Source organism: Lycium ferocissimum, chromosome 6 (assembly GCF_029784015.1).
Source record: "Lycium ferocissimum isolate CSIRO_LF1 chromosome 6, AGI_CSIRO_Lferr_CH_V1, whole genome shotgun sequence".
NCBI classification, from domain to species: domain Eukaryota; kingdom Viridiplantae; phylum Streptophyta; class Magnoliopsida; order Solanales; family Solanaceae; genus Lycium; species Lycium ferocissimum.
This window is the reverse complement of record NC_081347.1, coordinates 64,124,366-64,150,677: the sequence shown is the minus strand read 5'-3', so window position 1 is coordinate 64,150,677 and position 26,312 is coordinate 64,124,366. Positions and strand designations below refer to the sequence as shown.

The 26,312-nt window shown below is 33.4% G+C and overlaps 2 protein-coding genes across 2 annotated transcripts; both read right to left on the bottom strand.

The window, feature by feature from the left end:
• Nucleotides 1-3,299: 3,299 nt before the first annotated feature.
• Nucleotides 3,300-11,410, bottom strand: LOC132060022 (purple acid phosphatase 8-like). Its single transcript, XM_059452877.1, has 7 exons — nt 11,063-11,410; nt 6,177-6,333; nt 5,430-5,537; nt 5,103-5,230; nt 4,414-4,542; nt 3,821-3,888; nt 3,300-3,691 (listed from the first exon to the last, which is right to left on the bottom strand). The coding sequence occupies exons 1-7, from the start codon at nt 11,267-11,269 to the stop codon at nt 3,475-3,477; spliced, it is 1,014 nt and encodes a 337-aa protein (XP_059308860.1). The 5' UTR covers nt 11,270-11,410; the 3' UTR covers nt 3,300-3,474.
• Nucleotides 11,411-14,606: 3,196 nt separating this feature from the next.
• LOC132061527 (RNA demethylase ALKBH10B) lies at nt 14,607-24,150 on the bottom strand. Its single transcript, XM_059454324.1, has 9 exons — nt 23,221-24,150; nt 22,605-22,983; nt 18,883-18,996; nt 18,461-18,567; nt 18,079-18,196; nt 16,700-16,819; nt 16,502-16,614; nt 16,260-16,414; nt 14,607-15,603 (listed from the first exon to the last, which is right to left on the bottom strand). The coding sequence occupies exons 1-9, from the start codon at nt 23,785-23,787 to the stop codon at nt 14,973-14,975; spliced, it is 2,304 nt and encodes a 767-aa protein (XP_059310307.1). The 5' UTR covers nt 23,788-24,150; the 3' UTR covers nt 14,607-14,972.
• Between the last annotated feature and the right edge of the window lie 2,162 nt (nt 24,151-26,312).

The window sequence follows — 26,312 nt, the reverse complement described above, 5'->3', positions numbered from 1 at the left end:
ATATCATTTGAAGTCCTTGATTTCCCCTTTAGACTAAACTATTTTATTTTCGGAAAAGGGCCAAATATACCCCTCTTAATAAAATCAAAATATATGATATTTTGCTAAATATACCGTCATTTATACTTTGGGTTCAAATATACTTTTCACGCTTAAAGTTGACCCCCGATCCTACATGGCATTAATATTTTAATAAAATAAATATTATGTGGTCAGCATTCACTTACAAACCCAATTTTACCCCTCCTCCCTCCTATCTTCTTCCACCACACCTCCCTCTAGAAGTCCTTATGCCCACCACCATTAATTATTTGGGAATCCTCACTGGTGTAATTTTTAAAGCAAAACGAAGAAACATAACGTTTTGCTTTAATTTACAAAATTTGGACGAAATCACGAAAGGCTAGTGATGTATTTTGCTAGAGAAAATCATTAGTGACGAGACTTCAGAACTTAGAAACAATTCTTCTCAAAATGATCTTTTTTTCAATTTGGGTGTTTGATAGTGCTCAAACTATGATACTTATAACTTATCTATATTAGTCTCTTGCATACTCAAATATTTCAAAGCAAACATTAATCGAACATACGGATAGATTTTGCCTCAAAAACACATCTCGGCCTCTAAAGCATTAACATATGTAAAGTTTATTAAGTACAAACTCAAAAGAAACTCTTGCAATATTTCCCAAGCAAAAAATGAAAAGACAACAAAAGGCACACCATCCATATCTCATAACTTGATTCCTGTTCTAACATTAACTACGAATATATATGGACAAAATGAAGTTTTGTTAATCAAAATTCTTCGGATACTAATTTCCTGTTAAAGAACGTGATGGCTTATGAAATGGGTCCAGGTACAAATACTCAATTATACAAAAGGAAAGACAGAAGAAGAAGAGGAGGAGATCTTGAGGACACAAAGAGAGTAAAATTGTCAGCAGGATCTCCCCCCAAACATGGCCTTAGCAAGTGGGATCTTCTTTAATGTTATTTCGGTGGCCCTCTCTAGAAGAGGAATGAAACAATAAAGTTTGCTTTCAGATTTACAAGGAAACACAATACAGATAGCAGGGATTCCTAATAATTAATGGTGGTGGGCATAAGGACGGTAATAGTAGAGGGAGAGGCGGTGGTGGAAGAAGATAGGAAGGGAGGGGTAAAATTGGGTTTGTAAGTGAGGTGGCATTCATAATATTTATTTTATTAAAATATTAATGCCAAGATTGGGTCAACTTTCATTATATCTAACCAAAGATAATAACAGGGTATGATTTAAAGATAATAATATTTAGCTTTTTTCGATAACATATATATATATTTGGCCCTTTTCCGTTTTATTTTTGCTTACATAAAAATAAAATCAAAATATGAACTTCTATTGACACCATTTGCAAGAAAGGTTCGTAAATGATGTGAAAACTTTGTTGATGTCAGTATGTTAGTGAATTCCAAGATTTCTAATGATTATTAATTTTCATCCACTCTGCTCATAATATTAATTACACCCGGGTCTCAAAAGTTATTGATTTCAGCAAAAAAAATTGTTACTCTCTCCTTCTCATATTACTTGGCCGCTTTTTCTTTTGCACGTCTTTTAAAAAATTATAAATAAAAATGCATTTTACTATTTTATCCTTATCTTTCTCTAATAAATACATTCTAATCAATATTGACTATTTTCAAGAACATGTAATACTAAGGGTAAGATGAGAAAGATTTAATTAATCTTATCTTAGTTTTGTAAATGAACAAATAATTTGGGACATATATTTTTAGTAATGTGACCAAGTAATATGAGACGGAGGGGGTACGTAAAATATCTATCTTTTAAATACTCCCTCCGGTCCAAAATAATTGAGGATTTAGCCTCTAAAAGCTGGTCCAAAATAATTGAGGTTTTTAGTCTATCAAAAAGCTATTTCATTCTTTTTCTAAATTTACCCTTATCACATTGTTAATTCAATGAACAAATTTAATGTTATAATTTCAAAGCTCTCTTAATTAATGGTATTTTAGTTAATACACCTCTTAATTTTTAGGAGTAAGTGAATTCTTAATTCATGTATCCAAATCTAAAACCTCAATTATTTTGGAACGGAGGAAGTAGTTCACTAACAATGTTATGTTGTTACTTGTTATTTTGATTTATTTCACTAATTGCGTTCTACTATTATTGAGATTTTCAAAAACAATTATCATTTTGGAAAACTTACATAAAGGACTATATTTTGAGGTTTTTTTTAAGGCATAACTACACTTTAGCTAACTAGTTTTAACGTACGCGCTTTGCCCGTGAACAACGCGTGTACTTCATTATATGAATAATTTTATGGCAACTAATTGTCTTTTTTCAATATGTTGTTTAGTTTCAATGTTGAATTTATTAATATTATTAATTTTCTATGATTTATGAAGATTGTTGCTTAGCCAAAAAGGAATTTACCACAAAATTCTCACCCTAAAAGCAAGGTAAATTAATCGGTTTCTTAGGAAAGAAACACAGCGGTAAGATTTTGCGGTCAGTGTATACAACAAATCAGTGTATTTTGTATTTTCCGGTCAGATTCCGGCCAGATCTGACTGTTTCCGTCCAGATCTGACACCGACGCCAGCCGAGGTGGCGTTGCTTCAACGGCTTTCGCCACCAACGCCATGACAACCATCAGAAAGTATAGCTGGCGTTGGGACTATTTCGGACCAGATCTGGTTGTTCCTCATTAAGTCCGTTCGCAATGGACGTTTACCAGTGGTGAAACAAAGGGGAGAGGGAGACAAGGGTCGTCGTGGTGGAGCGTTGGGAAAGGGAGAATGGAGGTCATCGGAGCTTCGCCAGAGACGACATGTTCGTTGCAGGAAGATGAATAGTGAAGAAGCCTAAGCTTCAGTGATAAAGACAGCAAATGAGAGACCTTTCCAAGTCTTTCATTTTTGTGCTTTTGCCATCCACTTTCGGGTTAATTCAATGGCTTTGACGCAAATTTTGTAATTCTGTTAAAAAGTCTACTTAATATACCAAATAATTTATGAAGAACCAAATATTTTTTTTTTAAAATCTTAAATTCATAAATTTAAAATTGTAGCTCTGCCCTACGCCCTACTTCACTTGGTTAACCTTGAGGATAAATTTGTGCAAAAAATAAATAGAAGGCGTAATTACTCAATTTCCAATAGTTTAAGTGCATGTTTTGACCTCTTCCCTAAACTAAATCACCATGAAGTGCTTTAATCTTTCGTATCTCCATCAGATTACATAGAGAACAATCAATAATAAACTGTAGTACATTTTAATTCCTCATAGAGAACAATCAATAATAAGATGTAGTACATTTTAATTCCTCATAGAGAACAATCAATAATAAAAAGTACAATTTAATTCCTCATTGGGAACAATCACTAATAAACTAAAGTACAATTTTAATGCCTCGTTCATGATTCAACTAGCTCTTTTGTAGTACTAATTGTATACCCCTATTGCTTAGCTACACAAGAGTCCTTTGACACACTAAATTTGTGTAGGACATGTCCAAAAACATCATAATACACAAATTCAGCTTCTTTTTGGTTCAATTCAACTGAAATAAATCCTTGTCCATCATAATAAAATTTCAATTCCACCGGATTCCACCCTTTTAGGTCTCCTCTCCAAGCCTTGGATCCGCCTCCGCTCGTTAAAAACTCCAATTTGCTAATTATGTAAATAATTAACCGATTAGTTCGAACGAAAACCAATGTTTATGAAATAATTAATGAAATTTGGTTAATATAAAACAGTATATATAAAGACACTTGTTATGTATACTCGCTATCTTGTTACCTGTCAATGCTTCCGATGCGTTCCAGGCAGTGATCATGGCCGTTGATGTAGAAATCGACACTATGTTCCTAAATGGAATAATAAGATAAAATTAGCGGAACCTTACATAAATGTATCGTCGGCCGAACTTGAACTTGATTACTGGCAGTAATCCAAATATACAAAATCTATACATTGATATGTATATTATAACTACAATATATGTATATTATACATATGGTATATGCATATTATACGTATATTATGCTTAAATATACAAAACCTATGTATTTGGTAGCTATTTTGTAAACTAGATCACCTAATGGTATTATGCTGTAATTTATTCATAAAATTACAATAACTATGAAGCAAAATGATTGGTGCAAAAATAGTATTTACTGTCCACTTTTCGGCCCTGTCTTTAAAAAATAGCTATTGTTATGGAGTTTCAATCACACGTGAAAGATTTTAATTAATTCGGAACTCCATAACAATGGTTTATTTTCAATTATATGAGCTGAAGAAAATGTTATTTATGATTATTATTTTTTTCTCAAAAATTGTGGATCCAATCTTATTAAATGCAAGAACTATGTGGTAGTAAAATAAATTACCTCAAGTATTGGGACTAATTGGTCAGCAAGCTCTGTAATACTACCATGGTGTCCAGCACTTTTAATCGTGTGGTGACCAATCACCATCTTCCATTTTGCACTTGACCTACGTAATGCCAAATCCAAATCCTTTTTGCAAACCCCAAAAGAGAATTTAGGAAAATAGGTTGAGAGAAATAACGGAATAAATTTCTCAATATATATGTTACTTCTAAAACATATATCCGTTTCAATTTATGTGACACCAATTGAATTGCCACGGAATTTAAGAAAAAAATGAAGACTTTTGAAATTTATGCTCCAAAACAAGTCTTAGATATTTGTGTGGCTGTAAATCATCTCGTAAAAAATATAAAAAAGTGGCATTCTTTATGGGAAAGACTAAAAAAGAAAGTATGCCACATAACTTTGGACATAAGGAATATATAGTAATGGTTTTACATGCAGAAATGCACCAAAAGTCCTCCGAATACTATGTTTTTCTAGTTTATCTCTAAAATTATGTTTTCCTAGTTTATCTCTAAAAATTTTGTGTTGTAAATTTTGTGAAGATATCAGTGATAGCAAATCAGTTGCCATTTTTATTAAATACTAAATAATATATAGTAATAAAATTACATATAATTATCTAATAAACAATCTTATTATGTACAACATCAATACATAAAACTTAAACTCTTCGTTATTACCTTTAAGAGATCGTTGAGATATTTTTCCCTTGGGAAGACACCTTTCCAGTCATAGGTGCTCTCTTTTGGGTTTGTAAAATAGTCGTCCACAAAGGGAGTTGTGTCTACGAAGAAAAATTCCACAATGTCTGCCTCACAACAAAAAAAGGACAAGAGTGTTAATATAATAATATTTACTTTTAAGGATATGAACCTGTGTTTTTTTTAATTCTTTATCTTGTTTAAGAAAAGGGTGAAAGGTTTTGTTCCCTTTAATTACACGAGCCAAGAAAAATGAAATAGCATTATTAATATTGTAGTAAAAACTTATTGTTATATAACTATTACCTGCATCAAGAACATAGGATTTCAAACAAAACCATCTTTCATCCTTTTCTTGAAGGACTGGACTTAGCTGTGCCTCTACATCACCTCTATAGTCATGGTTGCCCAACACTATCACAACAGAAAATAGGAACTTTAACAAACTGATAACTTTAGACATTCAATTTCATGTAATATTTTTATATGTTGAATTGAACGGGTCATAATGAGGTAAGTTACTAAATAAGCGAGTTAAATATTTAATTCATACAAATATTTATGTGTTTAATTTCGCGTGTCAAAATATAATAAATTAAAAATGGGCGGGTTAGATTATTTGGGTTGGGTCAAGATGGGCTAAACATAGGTCATAGTCCAATCTACCCAGTACCCAACTCTTATCAAGTTTTGGTTTTGTTTACTTATAGTTTATTTAATTACCAAACAGAATTAACAAAACTCTTTTCCTTTGTTGAGGCAATATATAACATATATAAAAAAAACAAAAAAAAAAACCGGATATGTCAAGTTGGGGTATATATTTAGTCCAAATCAATCCAACTTTTAGATTAGCTCCTTTGGACATATCAAAATGAGTTGAGTTAATAAATAGTAAATAAGTGACTAACTTTGATGAGTTGGACGGATTATGTTGTTGGGGGATAATTTTGCGACCCCTATTTAAGTCCTGGTAAGTTTTTAAAGGCTTGTAATTATCATAAATAATAGTAATGATGATGTTGATGATGAAATATTTCATAAAAGACTTACCATTGTACCACGTTTTTTGCAAGCTAGGAGCTTCGTAAATATTGGTGAATGAGTCGTGAAATGCAGGATCATTAACACCAGTGAGCCCATCTTCGTAGAAATTGTCACCAGTTGATATTACAAAATCAATCTTTAGCTTCTCGCCTATCTCTCCCATCTATATTTACATTTCATAAACCAAAAAAAAAATTAAAAAAAAATGACTACATAATAATGTTTCACCAATGAAAACATAAAAGTAAATATTTAAGACGTCCACCAATTTTCGTAGCCGCTAAATTCTAAACTCATATTTAAGTAAAGCTTTAAATCATGTGAATGAAAATAATTATTATTTATTATGCCTAACTCAATCTAAAAATTAGCTCATAAGGTAAGAATCGCCGAAATTATACAAAGACATAAGAAATTAACTTATAATACAAAGAAATAACACACATTCCTTCAACTAATGTGAGACGTTTTATAGTTTTATACCCCCTCCCTCCTCCTGCAAGCCTAAGCATGGACATCTAGAGGTGAACATTATTAAAATATGAGGGCCCAATACTTGGTATACTAATATAGGGAAGGGTCCGATTGTGATGTAAACAAAATGAATCTTAGATCTAATTCAATCTCAAAATATAGCGTATTAGGTAATTAAAGATTATCCAAAACTACATAAGAAGACAACAATTTATTTCCTCAACCCAAAGTAAAGATTGTAACCCAGGGCCGGTCCACTGTGTTGGTTCACAGGAGCTAGGGGTGTCAATGGTACGGTTCGGGCGGTTATTTTATAAAATTTATACCATACCAATTTTTCGGTTATTTTATTTTGTAGAACCAAAATTAGACTTTTCGAAATCATCCCATCATCTCGGTTTCTCTTCGGTATCGGTACGGTTAGGTTAATTTTCAATTTTTTTTTAAAAGAACATGTTATAGTCACTAGTAATAGTCAAATATACGATACCATGCATATTTCTATAGGACTTTGGTAAAACTCTCTAAACATTTTTACTGTTTAAAATGTGATGAATCTAGAAAACATAAAAGATGACAAGAATAAAGATTAATCCCCGCTATTTTATGATAGTGTCAAACAATGTTAAAGAAAAACAAAGAGTATAACTTAGATTGCACGAGGGGGCAAAAACCAATCAAGATGAGACTCAAGAACTGAGTCTACTAAGATTAAGTATCCAATAAGAGAAATTTAAAATCATACGAGGGGAAAGACATCTTAGTACTTTGTAGCTTTCCATCCAAGATCGTTGGAATACCTTATAGCTTGCAAGTTAATTACTACTCGAGATACTAGAACTAATTTAATTTCAATAGGAAGAGTATAAGATGTTTCAGAGTTGGAATTTTAGGTGTTAATTATGTTGCCGACTTGTAGTCATTCTCATCATCCCGAACCCAAGGCGAAATTGTTTATTATATTTAAATTTAATATATAATATATTTTACACATGTAAACTTATTCGGTACGGTTCGATATTTTTTTCGGTTTATTTTTATAAAATTAAAAATCAATCTAATTATTCGGTATGGTTATAAATTTATATAAAAACCGTTGGTTTTATTAAAATAAATCTAAAAATCTATTCGGTACGGTACGGTTCTGTCGGTCAAGTCGGTTTTTTGAAAACCATTGACACCCCTAACAGGAACTCAAGTTTTTGTCTAGACTTGTATCAAGAAATCTATTAAGGGCAAAAAAAAAAAATTAGAAATAGTTAATTGTGAATATATATTAACTTGAGATCATTATAAGAATTCATAGTCTTTTAGTTCCGAATATGTCTCCGACTGTAACAGCTTTAAAGCGAAAAAGAAGTTATTCTTAATTTACTAAAATGGGTAAGTGATAACTAGTTTTTGTAATTAATTATAAAGCTTTACATCAATTCAAAACGTTTTCTCGTTGAGCTAAGCTAAGTCCAACTTGACCAGTATGTCTAATTACTCGAGTGTTAAAACATATACGGCACGTTTCCTTGTTTCTCTCCTTTGCTTATTGGATCGTTACGTAACCAGTATTCACTACTTTGACCTTGAATTATCTATTTATAACTAATTTCTTTTTAGTCTGAATGCATATGCAGCCTCCTAAACTTGTACCTTTTATTTTTATTTTGGCACCTCAATTAAGTGTTGTTCATATTGAACCCCTGAACTTGACCTCAAGTGTGTCTATCAAACACAATCTAATTTACATAATAACATATATGGTGAATTTCATTTTCTTTAGCCATGCGCGTGAATGTCAATCGCATCCTACGTGAAAAATTCAACCAATTAAAACACTGCACCGATTTTAATTATACACATCAGATAGGAAGAATTGTGCTACTGTGTTATATAAGCAAAGAAGCACCACTTAAACCAATCAAATAACAAAACTGGAAAATAAGAAATCAAAATTGGAAACTAAAACTGAAAACTGAAAAATAAGAAACCAAACTAGAAAATAAGAAAGCCAAAAATATTAAGCAATACCAGATCCTATTATGTTATTACAGAATCCCAAAAAAGCTTCAAAATCAGTCTCAAAAGGCAGGTCTTCAATTCCTAGTTGGCCGAATTGCTTGGTTCTTGAAAAAAGGTCGTTATACACATATTTTAATGATGTGTATAATTAAAATGCGTGAGGGGGTTTTAATTGGTTGAATTTTTCACGTAGGATGCGATTGATGTTCACGCACAAGGCTAAAGAAAATGAAACTCACCATCAGGGGCGGATCTAGAGGTATTCGAGGGTGTTACCCAAACACCTTCGGCAAAAAATTACAGTGTATATGCAGGGTAGATTTTTTGTGTTTATGTACATATACATATATTAACTTTTGAACACCCTGAATAAATGCAAATGGTTAGCTTAAGTGGTCCAAGGTGTTCAAAATAGTCTCTAGCATTCTAGGTTTGATTCCCATCAACAACAATATTTTTTATATTTAGCTTTTATTATTTTTTTCGAACCACCTGAGTGAAAATCCTAGATCCGCCCCTGCTCACCATATATGTTATGTAAGTTGGATTGTGTTTGATTGACACACTTGAGGCCAAGTTCAGGAGTTCAATGGGAACAACACTTAGCTGAGGTGCTAATATAAAATGAAAAAAAGGGACAAGTTTAGCGGGCTGCATATGCATTAAGCCTTCTTTCAATATATATTTGATCTTTCTAATTTACTACATAATCGTGGTAGGTTAATTATATTAATATATGTTTAATTCTCCAATATGTAGATTATGCTAATCTTCATTTTAAAATGGAATACATAAATAGAGCTTACTGTTATGGCTTAAAGTAGTAGAACTTTGGATAAATGGCATTTCGAAGAGTGGGGAATATGCCTTTTCTCTTTAAACTACCAAGGATCAATCTAGAATATCCAAAGAGTTATTCCTTTCTATTTGCGTGATGAAAAAAAACTCCTGTCCAACACTCCAATATAATGATGTAGATGCAAAAGGTCATATGCTTTTCATGAATCCCACGCAATTACGGTGGCGGAGTCAGGATTTGAAGTATGAATACACGTATATTCACAAATTTTTAAGATAAATACAAGATTTAAATCAAAGCTATTGAGTTTGACCAAACCTATAACCGAGACTTTAACGCCTTCTCTATCTGTCTCAAGGCGTTTGTCCAAACACCACTCACCGAAAAATTACACTGCATATATTCACGTTAAACTTATTTTTTATGTACAGTTGATGTTGAATATTTGGCTTCTCGTATGTTGATTTACATTTTTTTTATATATTTTAAATATCCTTGGTTAAATTTTGATTCTGTCACCTCGCCACTCATAATTAAATAATCAGAACAAAAAGAAAGAAAGAAGAAAGTAGGTGTTGAAAGGTCAGTAAGAATATTATTAGTAATTAATTAACTAAAGGCATTAATATTGCGTTGCAGCAACCATTAAAATTTTAAACTGATGTCTCACAGGCATAATTAAAAGTCAAACATTGGCGATAATGCTAACTGCTAAGTACAAGTTCAACATTAACAGTAATATTGCATTGGTGGCAAATAGATTAATTGCCTGCCTCTCCTATACCTATTGACAGCAATTTATGCCAAACTTAAAAGCATATCATCAAGAATTGTTTTTTGTTCCCTCTTTATTTCATACAATTTCTTTTTTCAGGCTCATTCCAGTGTCGATCAATCACCAACTTTTAACATTTAAAGTTTTCTATTACTGAAAACAAATATTAGTTAAAACTTGTAAATAATTAAAATTTCAAGAACAATCACGATATATAACTAAATTTCAATATTTAATTTTTTCTATAAAATGAAAAAGTAATTAAGAAATGCAAAGTCTTGTAAGTACTATGAGAGGAATTCAAAATTTCAAGATCAAGCATGATTTCTTTAGACTAAAGGAGAAACCAAAAAGTACCAAAAAGTAGCTTTCTAACTTTTGTTCTTACAAGAATTTTTTAGACTCAACCAACTATTAATCAAGTTATCAAGCACCATTGTTCAACATTTAAAGATTTCTATAAAATCAGAAGAAAGTTATAACAAAAACAAAGAGACGTAACGTATAAGTATTCTGAGGAGAATTAAATGTCAAAGAACATTACCATGATTTTTTATAACTAACCAGACTCAAGAATAAGAACAACAAAAACAAGAACTCAAATAATTTCCATACAAAGTATATGAGGGTTGATTTCTCATATGGTCACTCAACTAATAGTTATTATCTAAGAAAGTCATTAAGGACTATACCACTATATACGTAAAATTGGAATCGAGAAAAACGTGATTTTCTGAGATAATAACTATTAGCTGAGAACCATATGATAAATCAACTCAGTATATGAAGAAAAAACTAGGGAGATGATGACAATTAAAGAAGAAGAAGAACCTGGTAGGCCACGTCAGTTTGGTTATAGAGACCTCTCCTTCCCCAATCTCCAATAACAAGAAAACTAAGAGAGCCATCAGCTTTTACAGATTGCTTGAAATATGGAAACTCAGCAGCACAAAGAAGAAAACACAATCCAAAACTAGCCAAGAATATAATAAGATAATGAAAATGCATAGTGCTTTTCTTGGGAAAAAGTGCTGCCATCTGATATGAAAGATATGAAAGACTTTGAAGGGAATTGGATTTTTTTCTTTGCTTTTCTTAAAGAAGAAATGGTTTTATCAAAGAAGGGTATGCTAATGGAATATCCAAAATTTGTCTTGCTGTACTTTCAACTATTTGGAAAGGAATATGATAAGGAATTACAAGAATGTGAGTGCCTTATAACTAAGTTTTAAGCCAAGGTATCTTTTTATTTTATTCAAATCTTTGCTTATACGTATCTCACATGGATATAGACAAGACGCTAAAATACTTAGCGGACTTAAAAATAATAATAATAATCTTGGTGGATAGTGTTACTTACATGTGCTGATGGGAGATAACAAATATCCCGTGGAACTAGTTGAGGTGCGCGCAAGTTAATAAGTTTGTCAAACCAACTTATAAGCACTTTTAAATTTTTATACGAGTTTGGTAAATTTTAAAAGTATTTATAAGTCGAAATCAGCCAAAAGTCATAAGTTGATGACCCTCACTTATTAGTTTTTAGCTTATAAACATTTTTGTTTGACCAAATCTTTACTATTTTATCCTTAATATTGGAATTATCAAAATATCTTTCCTAAGTCGCTCTCCATGCCATTTTTTCATGAAAAGATATTTTTACATTTATATTTTTCTAGATAAATTTTAGGGAATTAAAGACATTTTAATTAAAAAAAACATTTATCACCATTTTTGTTCAAAAGCGTAATCATTACATATCTATAAAATTAATCTTCACTTGTTGTTTATCAACTATTTTTAATTAATTAATCCAGAAGAGCTCTAATAAATCAAAATCATAAAGGGGAAAGAACGTCATTGTCCCTTGAAAACAAAATAATTACCATGCCATACCCCTCTTACTTTCATGCCCCTAAAACTATTTACCGAAATGTCCCCAAAATTATGATACCAATGTGATATATAAATATACTGAGATGGTATCATGTTCATTTATTCAAAAAGACGCACTTTTCTCAAAAAACCTCTATGATACCATCATCTTATATACATATACTGTGATGGTATCGTGGAGGATTGCATCAGTCCTTCAATGAGACACTCCTTAGCTCTCCGTGACACCATCATGGTACATAAATATACTGAGACGATGTCATGGAGGATTGCTTCAGTCCTTCTCTTAGTCATCCATGATACCATCATGATATATAAATATATTGCGATGCTATCATGGAGGAAGGGTAGGGTTTTGGGCGAGAAGGTACTCGGGTAAATATTTTCAGCTGGTTGGATAAGAAGCGAAATTAGTTTAGGAGGGCGCATGAGCGGGTAAATAATTTACATTTTAGGGGTATTTTATTTTGTTTTCTCAACCATTAAAAGCTTTAAAGTGTCTTGTTACCAATCGGAAGCCTTTTACAGATTAGGCACTTTTAAAGTCTCTCAACAATTAATTAATCGTTCACACGTACTTTCGTTGGAACGATGAACGGGAAGTTTGGTGATGCTAATCTGATCTATAGTATATTTTACTTTCTAAGTGTGGAAAAAGAGAAACTAATAAATACCAACGTGTTGTGTTATTCAATTGATTTATATTTCACTGTTCAAGACTTCAAGTGCAATAGAAATTTGAACCCCTAGTCTTATTTTAATCGATCCTCTTTTATGTGGTGGTGGGTTGGTGACTTGGTGTCAGTAAACAGCTAATACTTCATTAATAAACAATCTGATTGTTCGAGGAGGAAAAGAGAAGATTAAACAATTCTCCAAATACTTGAATTCATTGACCAAAGAGCAGGAGATCCCAGAAAAAAAAAAAAAAATTGGAGTCTTTGTAATAAATCCAGGCTCGTTGAAAAATAAATATTATCATAAAATTTCAAATTTCATGGGTAAAACTCTATGACATTATCATGAAATTTTGTCTGTGAAATTTGAAACTCCATAATAATAATAATAATAATAATGATGATATCTTTTTAAAGACATGGCCTAAAAGTGATCAATGAACGGCTATTTCTGCTAAATTGACATCCCAATATTAAAAGGTAATTACGTAAAATTGTTATTATTATTAATATTATTTTATTAATATAAGCATAATGTTAAAAGTTTTGTGCATGCCTTCTTGGTGTGGACATTCGGTTTAAAGGTGCAAAATGTCTCCAGAAAAATACAGGAAAGAGTTTAAAAGTGGGCAATTTGCAGGATTAGCCTTCGCTGGGGTGGTCTTTAATTTTTGTCCCTCAAATTGGTGGTCTTTAACTTTTGCCCTTAAGGCCCAAATTCTGCCTGTATGGATAATTTTGCAAACTACTGGGGTTTGAACCCACAACCTCAAAGTATTAGGCGAAGAGCAAAACTTAAAAGACCACCAATTTGAAGGGAAAAATTAAAGACCACCCCAAATGAAGGATAATCCGCCCAAAAAGAAGTTTAGAAGTGTCACTTCCAAACTTCTTGGATTTGACATCATAAAAAAAAATGCGCGCACTCATTTGGTTCTACTTTAACAAATGGCCCGGAAAATTAAATGATTGGAGACAAATCTTAGTCACCAGTGATGTCCTATTGTTTTATTGCTCAAGACTTCTTCCTTTCTTTTAGTATTTGTGTTTAAATTTCACTGGTTGAATCCACTGGGATTCGTGTCGGGTATGCTCACTAAAGGGATGAAACGCCTTTATTAAGATTCTTAGAGCTCGAACTCGAAACTTTTAAAACCATCTCACGATACCTTTAGACAAGAACGCGAGACTTTATGAACAGAAAAGAATCCTGATCAATTCATGCTTCGATCATATTGAAAAGAAAGAAAGAATGGAAGGATGATCAGAAAAAATCCTGCTCCCAACTCATGATCAAGTGTCAAAGGTTGAGGGACTTATATGACTCAAGTCAACCCTACATCATGTGAACTAAGCTTGATATTTATGTGAAAAAGGATAATGGGGTGATCCCATTATTCCGGAGTTCCGATGGCTGCAGTTGATCCTAAGAATTGGCTATTTTTCCGTCATGAAAAAAGAATAATCAAATGAAGCCAACACAAGTATTACCTCCTCCATCCAAACTAATCAGCTGGATACTCTAATAGATCCCTTTGAGGTAAACACCTAAACTGCAGGTATAGATTAATACCATCTGCTTGGCAGTAGTATTTGGCCCCAGCAGAAATGAAAGCTAATATAGTATTATCAATTCCATTTTAAATAGAGGTAAGAATATATTTTTTGTCGTCACACAAAAAGAAAAAGATTTTATAATCAAGTTATCAGCATAGGAAGAAAGTGTTTTCAGACAGCAAAGGAAATTAACCATGGAGAGAGAAGAGTAGACAGCATCAAAAGAATAAAATGTCCCAAGTTCATTTTAGTATAAAACATTTTAGCCTACAAGTTTTTGGTGATTTCATATATGAGAACGGGGCAGCAGCTGACAGAAAGAAATACTCATTACTTCTATTCAATGAGCTAAAATTTTCTGTGGAGATACAATAAAGTTTTGTAAATACGTTCCTCATCTAATTTAAGATATATATAAAATATATATATATGTTTGATAAGACGACAAAAAGGAAGAGCAAGCAAAGAGGTGCATGAAGAACAGATAACTCTTCTTCCCTTGCTCTGCTGGATATGCGAGTATAACTCTTGAACAATTTCCGCTCTTTACATTTTCTTCAAAAACTCACTGCAGTTTGTAGCCTCCAACAATAAACTCACCTTTTTCCACCTTAGTGTCGTTCTTCATCAGCCACTGCTTTCTCTGCATCACTAACATCTATCTTTCCATTGCACTCTTGTGTTTGTACTTCAGTATCCGTGTTATCTTTCAGAGGAACACTGGTATCCTTTTCTGAGGAAGCTAGATTTTCAGCAGGAATGTTGTTGTCAGTGGCTGAAACGCCGGAGCCTGGAGGAAGGAAAACGCCAGTGCCAGGGAGTGGCAGTCGGGGTTGGGGATGCCTAGGAGGAGGTGCTGCCCATCCAGCTGAGGCGGGTGGAAGAGCAACAGGTGCAGGAAAAGGCATAGCTGGTGAAACCGCAGAGGTAACAAAAATAGGCTGGACATTTGGAGGAGTCAACTGTGGACGAACAGCTGGAACAGGTAATACACCAGTTGTTGGCATGGAACCATAATGCTTGGGCCCACCAAAGGGATGACGGATATGATTTGGTGACCTGCTAGGAGGAACCCACTGGGGGACAGGACCTCCTGCTGATGAAGGGAAACGCTGACCATCACCAGACTTGATTCTTCCCCGTTGCAACTTTGTAAAGGTCACAAGTATTCGCTGCTTCCGGATGGATGGAATTGCATATTTCGTAAATTCAGTTGATCTTCCCTGCATTACAAGTATGGATCTGCGCATTTTCAAAGCGGAGAGATTTATTAGGTGATTACTCCAAGAAAATAAAGACATTAGTGAAAAAAAGAGGCAGTGGAACATAAAGTGACATGCATATACAAGAGTGTGCGTAAGGGGTATTTTCGCATTTTAGTTTTGTGTAAGGGTTATTTTGGTCTAACAGAAACACATTCATAATTGTGTCAACTAATCAGTGAGATTTGTTGTGGCTTCTACTACTTTAACCCTTCAATAAGTCAATTAAAGACTCTTCTCTCATCCTAAATTGTCACAATTACAATATTGCAAGTTCACTATTGCTCGCTACTGCAACCTCAAATTATATTATGACTGGGGGTGAGGTATTTATGTATTTAATAATTAATACAAAATCTTTGGCGGTAAGGGATGTTTGTGGAGGTTTGAAGAATGGATCGAAGGGACAAATGGCATGAAAAATCTATGATTTTGTTAAACTTCTTTCCAATCCCTTCGCCCTTCTAACAGAAGTAGTAGGATCTACTCATTAACGTTATTTGAAGGTATAATGTGCTAGGCTGGATAATACAGCAACTCAATTTGGAGTCAAATTTACAAGTCAAGGAAAAGAAACTAGTAAGCGAAACAAAAAGAAATAACAAACCGAAAAAGAAAGCCGGAGGAAAGGACTACCCTGGTGAAAAAGACAATTTGAGAGAGCCTCGATAATCGCCTGGATGATCCACGCCAATCACCTTACCGAAAGTCATGTCACAGTCTGTCAAGAACAACATAGATATAGGTCGCCCGTACCAATGTGGCCAGATATGAGGCTGTGAGTGGTCCCCCTACAATTATAAGCAATATATCAAGTCTGCTAAGCTTTCTGAGCAAAATCACCATGACCATAAGAACTAAAAACTACTGCTTGCAACCTCATTGAAGAAATCAATAACGCACGCATCCGGCTTCGCAGACAAAATTTGCATAGCACTCAGTCGATCAATAACATCTTGGAACAAACCGGGAATCGCTTCTATTTTCCGGTCTGCAAATTCGATTAAGAACCCCATTAACTACACCTGAAAGGAATAATATATAAGTTTATCCTATTGCTTAAATGTTTAGCATGCCTTTGTATGTTGATATGGCAGCTTCATCCTCAGGAGGTGCATCTGCAATGGGAACGCCCAACTGTATCATCTCCCTTCCGTGCCCCTTCATAGGTCTCTTTGAGACTACAAATGTCTGTGCTGCTTGTCAAAACATTTATAATCATTGACATCTGTATTAAAGCATCAGATACAAATGATAGCACTTCAATCACAAAAATCTGATCCAGCTTTTTAATTCAACGCTCCTGCTTATCTTGCATTTAATGAAATTTAAGAATATCATGACGTAAAAAAGCACAGTACTGACAGACATTTCATTTGGTAACAGGTAACTTAAAACGCTTAACCAACATGAAGTGCATATCGGCTGCATTCATACGACATTAGGATAAATCTTTTTCTCGGCTTTTTTACCTAAACATGTAAAAGAGATTGCCCCAAGAAATATTTATACAGATTGGAGCGAGCCACTTCCATCTTTTAAGGATGTCACTCCATTTCTCTTCTATTACTACATATAACACGCCCTCAGAAAATGTAAATATTTTCTAATTTTTACTGCAAGTAAATATCACCAGAGATGCTACCTGTGCCCCACCCAACAACCTGAACTACTATCACATGCTACTGACCTTTATGTCCAACCAAAGACCAAAGTATCCTAATCTTTTTATCAGTAGAAACACTTTTATAATTTAAATGATTTCCCAAAATAACCTTTTTCACATTTAATTTCAGATAAGAACTCCCCTCATCAAAGACAAAGATTAAGCCGAAGGAGAAAAAAAAAAAAAAAAAGGAAGTATACAAATGCAAAAACTGCATGAAAAATACTAAAGAGAGAAAGTAAAAAGGGAATGGAAAAGATTAATGATCTTAAATTTATGTGATAGCATAATAATTATTTTTGTATATATAGAAAAAAGTGAACAGGGGCAAGCCTACTAGAATTAAAAGCTATATTTATAATACTTAAGCTTGATTTCAAAGTTCTTCATCAGCCGACTCAAAATTAGACTACTTCCACAGATAATAGCATAAAAGTAACTCTTAGTCCCACATGGTCTACCTTGACAGTTCTGGATTTGTATTCAAAAGGCAGATTAACAGTGAGAAGAGATAATATGTCTTTAATTAGTAAAGGCGTCATTTTTAGTCTCCAATGGTTCTAGCTTCACAATCAAAGGTAAAGTCACCTTTAAAAAACGTTTCCTACAACTTATCTCTAATAGAGACATATATTATCAGTCTCCAACTGCATGCTGACCATCGAAGTCATCACAACTTCATATTTCACAGACATCCCTGACAATCCTTTTGATTATTTTCTAAAGAAAATACCAAACTCGCTTTCAAAAGCATGTCAGACACACAGTCCACACAGAGTAACTACTTACCAGGAAGCTGTCCTCTTCTCCCAGCAACTCTCAAATCATTTACCAAAGTAACAAGTTTTGAAACTTCTGAATTGCTTAGCAGTTCCTCGTAAAGTTTCATGCCATCGACAACATTAACCTACAAAAGAAACCGCTGCATCTTAGCTTATGAACAAATAAATTTGAATCTTGTAGCCAAGTTATTCTGTCAGATGGATGCTAATAAGAACAGCAAAAAGACCTTTGGTTCCCTTAATTATGCAGGGAGTAAAAAAGGTCAACAAAAGTATTTACATCATAGACATCCTTCAGATTACACCAAGAATACAAAAATTGTAATGTCCTACACTTAGTGCATTTGTTCTCGATTTGAAAAAGAAGAAGCTGTAAATTTTAACATTACCGGTTTCCCATCGTATATCTCTGTAGCAACAAAAGTTTTTGGTATAACATTCTGCTTCTCAGTAGGTACTTGGATGGAATTGGATTCGTTCTCCACAGTAGAAGACCCTTAAAAGGTAAACATGAAAACGATTACTGATTGTGGAATATAATTAGCTTAGATAACCGAGTAAAAGATAACCATTTCATCTAACACCCATCACAATCAATTTCCACAAACAAAAACAAGTAGAAAACAAAATTCCTTTGATAGAAGAGGTTGATATGGCTGATTAAAGCAGTCTTTCTTTATTCTTTTTTTTTTTTTTCCGTGGACAAATAATATGCTTATTAGAACATTCTAAAGCACAGTGCATTTCTAAAAGATGCAGCTCCACAAACAAATAGAACGTATGATCTAAATCAGAAAAATAAACTACATACCATCAGAGTTTGAATCACGTTTATCACCAGTTTTGTCTACTTCACTTGGTGAGTCGCCAACTTCTTTGACTGAAATCTTCATTGAGTCATTTGCTTCAGGATTTCCAACCAACTCTGTTTCATCATAAATGAACAAGAACAAATCAATTTCATAACTTACAACGCACAAGAGAAGATACATGAACGCATAAAAAAATCTCCATCTAAAACGGTTAACAAATTGTAGTTCATATGGATGCACTTCACTCTGATTCTCCATTGGTTTGCAATGATGTGACAGTAAAGGAAGTTTATACAATGTACAAAACCCAAGAGAAACGTCCCCCTCGCATCAACTCGGAGGGATAACTCCCTTCCAAGTTCAGAATAATATCCTTCACATGATCAAGTAGTATCCTCACAAGCAAGCTAATTAAGCTTAATCGTTAGGTACCAATGGAAAACTGAAGCATTCACCTTGGATACAATAAAATTAATGCGTCTAGCACATGTCAAATTATTTGATGCCACGAGTTATTGGGCTTCACACTGCCAGTGTTACACCTCATAAACAAAGTAGATTTTATTGGGCTTCACACTGCCAGTGTGACACCTCATAAACAAAGTAGATGAAGTCAGTAAGCACAATCATATGAAAGACAATCAAAGGCAATTCATTAGCTTTGCCTCAACCATAAAAATTACTAATATCAAGCTTCCATCAAGATTCACATCATCCTAATTATATTGACTGAATAATCTGCAAAACTTGATTTAAATCCATACCACAAAACGCAAAACTCCAATACTCTTCCCAGTGTCCAACTATGTTACTCGGACTCCTTTACCCATTTTACCCCCACCACCATCAAACCCCTTTTGTTGTTTCCTCCACTCAACCTGATGCAATGAATAAATCACTTCAGCAACACTAAATACTGTTGCAGATGAAGCACGCTACTCCAATTACCTCTCCTTTGCTGCACACTCCCAATCACTCCACCATACTCACCTGGCTACCCAACTAGCCTTAAATGATGACATAATGCATCGATTATCGCATTCGCTGCTACAAATTCGCCACGTAACCAAGATTATGAAATTTAACAGTTTCCTAATAGATGATCAATCTCAACAAATATCATTATCAATAAACGGTGATAAATCCAAATCTCTACAAACCCATGACTACCAATTTGCTAAATTATTAACAACAAAATAAATGGAAAAGTAACCAAGATTCTAAAATTTAACAGTTTCCTAATAAATGATCAATACAATCACATATACTTCAATCAATAATTTCCAAATAACAGTCTTTTAAACACAAAAAGTACAAAATAACAAAATTCTCACCTTTCTTGTCCCCTTGCTTCACTTCATCAATCTTTTCAACCCCATAATGCAATGAATAAATCACCTCAGCTACACTAAAATACTGCTGCATACGAAGCACACTACTCCAATTACCTCTCCTTTGTTGTACACTCCCAATGACTCCATCATACTCACCTGGCTCACCTACTAACCTTAAATGATGACATAACGCATCTATTATCGCATTCGCCACGTAACAAGATTCTAAAATCAACAGTTTCCTAATAGATGATCAATTTCAACAAATATCATTATCATTAAATGGTGATAAATCCAAATCTCTACAAACCCATGACTACCAAACAATGGAAAAGGAACCAAGATTCTAAAATTTAACAGTTTCCTAATAAATGATCAATACAATCACATATCCTTCAATCAATAAGTTCCAAGGAACGGCCTTTTAAACACAAAAAAGTACATACACCATATCCAATACAGGAAGTAACAAAAGGAAAACATAACATTCCAAAATCTCACCTTTCTTGTCCCCTATCTTTTCAACCCCATTTGCTTTGTTATACAACTCTTTACTATTCAGTCCCTCATTTCTCCAACCCCCTCTATTCCCACCCCTCTTATTATCCCATTTTAACCCCACCATTTTGCTGCTTCCTTCACTCAACCTTATGCAATGAATAAATCACCTCAGCAACACTAAAGTATTGTTGCATATGAAGCACACTACTCCAATTACCTCTCCTTTGTTGTACACTGCCAATGACTCCATCATACTCACCTGGCTCACCTACTAGCCTTAAATGATGACGTAATGCATCGATTATAGCATTCGCCACGCAACCAAGATTCTAAAATTTAACAGTTTCCTAATACATAATCAATTTTAACAAATATCATTATCATTAAATGGTGAAAAATCCAAATATCTACAAATCCATGACTACCAATTTGCTAAATTATTAACAACCCATAAATGGAAAAGGAACCAAGATTCTAAAATTTAAACAGTTTCCTAATAAATGATCAATACAATCACATATCCTTCAATCAATAAATTCCAAATAACAGTCTTTTAAACACAAAAAAGTACATAAACCATATCCAACACAGTAAAAAAGAGAGGAAAACATAACATTCCAAAATCTCACCTTTCTTGTCCCCTTGCTTCACTTCATCAATCTTTTCAACCCCATTAACTTTGTTATACAACTCTTTACTATTCAGTCCCTCATTTCTCCAACCTCCTCTATTCCCACCCCTCTTATCCCCACCACCATCAAACCCCTTTTGTTGTTTCCTCCACTCAACCTGATGCAATGAATAAATCACTTCAGCAACACTAAATACTATTGCATATGAAGCACGCTACTCCAATTACCTCTCCTTTGTTGCACACTCCCAATCACTCCATCATACTCACCTGGCTACCCAATTAGCCTTAAATGATGACACAATGCATCGATTATCGCATTCGCTGCTACAAATTCACCACGTAACCAAGATTATAAAATTTAACTGTTTCCTAATAGATGATCAATTTCATCAAATATCATTATCAATAAACGGTGCTAAATACAAATCTTTACAAACCTATGACTACCAATTTGCTAAATTATTAACAAAAAAATAAATGGAAAAGTAACCAAGATTCTAAAATTTAACAGTTTCCTAATAAATGATCAATACAATCACATATCCTTCAATCAATAATTTTCAAATAACAGTCTTTTAAACACAAAAAGTACAAAATAACAAAATTCTCACCTTTCTTGTCCCCTTGCTTCACTTCATCAATCTTTTCAACCCCATTAGCTTTGTTATACAACTCTTTGCTATTCAGTCCCTCATTTCTCCAACCCCCTCTATTCCCACCCCTCTTATTATCCCATTTTAACCCCACCATTTTGCTGCTTCCTTCACTCAACCTTATGCAATGAATAAATCACCTCAGCAACACTAAAGTATTGTTGCATATGAAGCACACTACTCCAATTACCTCTCCTTTGTTGTACACTGCCAATGACTCCATCATACTCACCTGGCTCACCTACTAGCCTTAAATGATGACATAATGCATCGATTATAGCATTCGCCACGCAACCAAGATTCTAAAATTTAACAGTTTCCTAATAGATAATCAATTTTAACAAATATCATTATCATTAAATGGTGATAAATCCAAATATCTACACACCCATGACTACCAATTTGCTAAATTATTAACAACCCATAAATGGAAAAGGAACCAAGATTCTAAAATTTAGCAGTTTCCTAATAAATGATCAATACAATCACATATCCTTCAATCAATAAATTCCAAAGAACAGTCTTTTAAACACAAAAAAGTACATACACCATATCCAATACTGTAAAAATAAAGAAAACATAACATTCTTGAATCTCACCTTTCTTGTCCCCTTGCTTCATTTCATCAATCTTTTCAACCCCATTAGCTTTGTTATACAACTCTTTACTATTCAATACCTCATTTCTCCAACCCCCTCTATTCCCACCCCTCTTATTATCCCCTTTTCCTACTTTAACCCCAACATTTTGCTGTTTCCTCCACTCAACCTGATGCAATGAATAAATCACCTCAGCAACACTAAAATACTGCTGCATATGCAACACACTACTCCAATTACCTCTCCTCTGCTGTACACTCCCAATGACTCTATCATACTCACCAGGCTCACCAACTAGCCTTAAATGATGACATAATGCATTGATTATCACATTCGCTGCAACAAATTCGTCACGCAACCACGATAATATAATCCATCGCTAAGTAGGTTTAACAAATTAGATTACATTCTGATTAAGGGAAACTAACAAACTTCATTATCATTAAATGGTGATAAATCCAAATCTCTACAAACCCATGACTACCAATTTGCAATTATTAACAATCAATAAATGGAAAAGGAACCAAGATTCTATATTTTTAACAGTTTCCTAATAAATGATCAATACAATCACATACCCTTCAATCAATAAATTCCAAAGAACAGTCTTTTAAACACAAAAAAGTACATACACCATATCCAATACAGCAAAAATAAGGAAAACATAACATTCCAAAATCTCACCTTTCTTGTCCCCTTGCTTCAATTCATCAATCTTTTCAACCCCATTAGCTTTGTCATACAACTCTTTACTATTCAGTCCCTCATTTCTCCAACCCCCTCTATTCCCACCCCTCTTATTATCCCCTTTTCCTACTTTAACCCCAACATTTTGCTGTTTCCTCCACTCAACCTGATGCAATGAATAAATCACCTCAGCTACACTAAAATACTGCTGCATATGCAACACACCACTCCAATTACCTCTCCTTTGTTGTACACTCCCAATGACTCCATCATACTCACCAGGCTCACCAACTAGCCTTAAATGATGACACAATGCATCGATTATCGCGTTGGATGCAGCAAATTCACCTCTTAGCCATGATATAAACCCATCCCTTTCATCCATTTGAGGTTGTTGTTGAAACCATTGTTGCTGCTGCTGGTGACGTGGCACCCCTGACACGTCACCGTTGGTGTGAGGTTTCTCTGCTGACGTGGCAGCATTACCTGATTGCATTGTTCTTGAATTCTTGAACTGAAAATATTAACTACTAGTATATGTTACTACTACTAAGTGCTATTATCTATGTTTAGTGTTTTGTTTTGTTTTTTTTTTTATGTGTGTGTGATAAAGATTTAGCTCATTTTTTTTTTTTATCAGATCTGGATGAAAACACAATGGGGTTGTTGCAAAAAGGTAAAATAAATGTGAGATCTGAAGAAGTGTGTGTGTGTGTGAAGATGTAGAGAAAGGGTTGAATGAGGGGTTTTTAGGAAGAATATTTGGCTTATAGAGCACGCGTATTTGTGTTTGTATTTTCTGGTTTCCTATAAATGGTGGTTTCTTTGTGGCTTTCTGTTTTTGATTTTGACTCTCTCTGTTCTCTCTCTAGGAAAATTCAGGTTCCTTTTTGTTTTTTTTCCACCTTTCTATTTTAGGTTTTTTGTTTGGTGCTTTTGATAGCCGTATTGAAGCCCGAATAATTTGAGTTCACATCTATGAGGCCCGTTTAAGAAAATCGGACTGATTCAGTTCACATTGTATGAGGCTCGTTTAGGTATAGTTATATAAAAATATATGAAATTTGATTAAAATATTAAAAGCTCGTCGACTAAGTCTGACTAATTCAATTCACAATGTCTGAGGCTCGTTTAAGAGAAAAGTGCTCTCTCGATTAAGCCTGACTAATTCAGTTCCATACTGTATGAGGGTTATTTAAGAGGAAAGTACTCTCTCGACTAAGCCCGATTAATTCAGTTCACATTGTATGAGGGTCAATTAAGAGGAAAGTGTTCTCTTGATTAAATCAGACTAATTTAATTTTTTTAATCATATACTGTCCAGGAAAGTACTCTCGTTTAAGACTCCTGATTATTTCAATCGCACTATATAAGGTCTATTTAATAGGGAAGTGCTCTCTATACTTAGCTTGACTAATTTAATTCGCATAATATAAGATTCGTATAAGAGGGAAGTACTTTCTAACAAGATTTTTTACATACTTAAAATTTAAACCCAAAACTTTTAATTATGGAGGGAGGGATTCTAGAAGAAATTGCACGACTTGCCCTTCAAATGGGTTGATCTTAATTTTTACCCTTCATATGGTTGATCTTTAATTTTTGTCCAACACAATCAAATTTATGCCTAGGGAACTTACGTACTTTGAAGACGTTGCACATAATTTGTGAAATATTATAATGTAAACATATAAATTTAGGCGCGGTCACAGAATTATTTGTTGCAAAATTTAATGACCGACACAAAATAAGGACAAAAGTGGCAATACACAAGGATTCTATAAGTTGTTTTTGACCTTTATTTTTTTACTGTGTGTTTCATGGTATATAAGAAGTCTGTCTGCTAGTCTAGTCTACAATGTCATAGGGTGGAAAAATGACAAAAATGCGAAGGTCTCAATGTGAATGGGACGTGGGAATGGGCTGAGGGTTTAAGGAAGGAAGAATCTAGAAGGATATTGTAAAATGCAATGGTTCCTTTTTTTGGCCCTTAAATTTTATTCTCCTACAACTAAAATAGGAATTAATAACCTGTTTGGCTAAGTTTTTAATATTAATTTATTTATAAAAAAATCAAAAAAGTATTTCTGGTTAAAAATAATTTATATTTAGCCAATTAATTTAAAAAAAGACTTTTGAAGAATAATTAAATTGCCTGGCCAAGCCTTTTAAAAAGCTACATATAAGTATTTTTCTCAAAAGGACTTTTCAAAAAAGTGCTTTTGAATTTTTTTTAGCTTCTGAAAAACTGTTTCTACTACTCCCCATAAGCACTTATTTTCTCCTAAAAGCTATTTTCTCCCAAAAAGTTATGCCAAACATATCACTTTTTTTCAAATAAGCACTTATTGAAAAAATAAGATTTTTTTAAAAAAAAATAAAATCTACTAAATAGACTATAAGGGAAAGTGAGATACAATAGTAAAAATTGCATCCCACGCCTTAGGTGTTCGTGGTTCCATTTTATTCGGTTTATTCATATCAATATCAAAATATGTTTTTCATAATACATGATAATGTTCCTTTAACTCCATCCCTTCAACAAGGGGTGTACAAAGAAAATCACCAAATCGATAATTCGAATCAAATCGGAAAAAAAAAACGATTAGTGGTTTGATTTGACTTGGTTTGGTATTAAGAAAAAAAACGACCATAATTGGTTTGGTTCGATTTTAACTAAAAAAAAAAATCAAACCGAATCAGATCAACCCGACATTACATGTATACAACTTCTATTTTTGGTGTAAACAAAATTTGTGGGGGGAGATAGGAGACCTGGTAAATTTAATAGGACAAGTGTAAGCTTTTGTTGGGTGCTCCTTATACTTTTTTTCGGTAAAGATTACAATTCAAATTTTCGCCTGGAAGCTGAATTTTACTATGAATACAAGTCGTTACCGATATCAAAAAAAAAAAAATTAATATATTTTATACATAAAAGATTTGCTTATAATGTAATTTATAAATATTTATTAAGTTTTTTCATAGTTTTTGTCATTTAACATATTATTTTAAAATTGG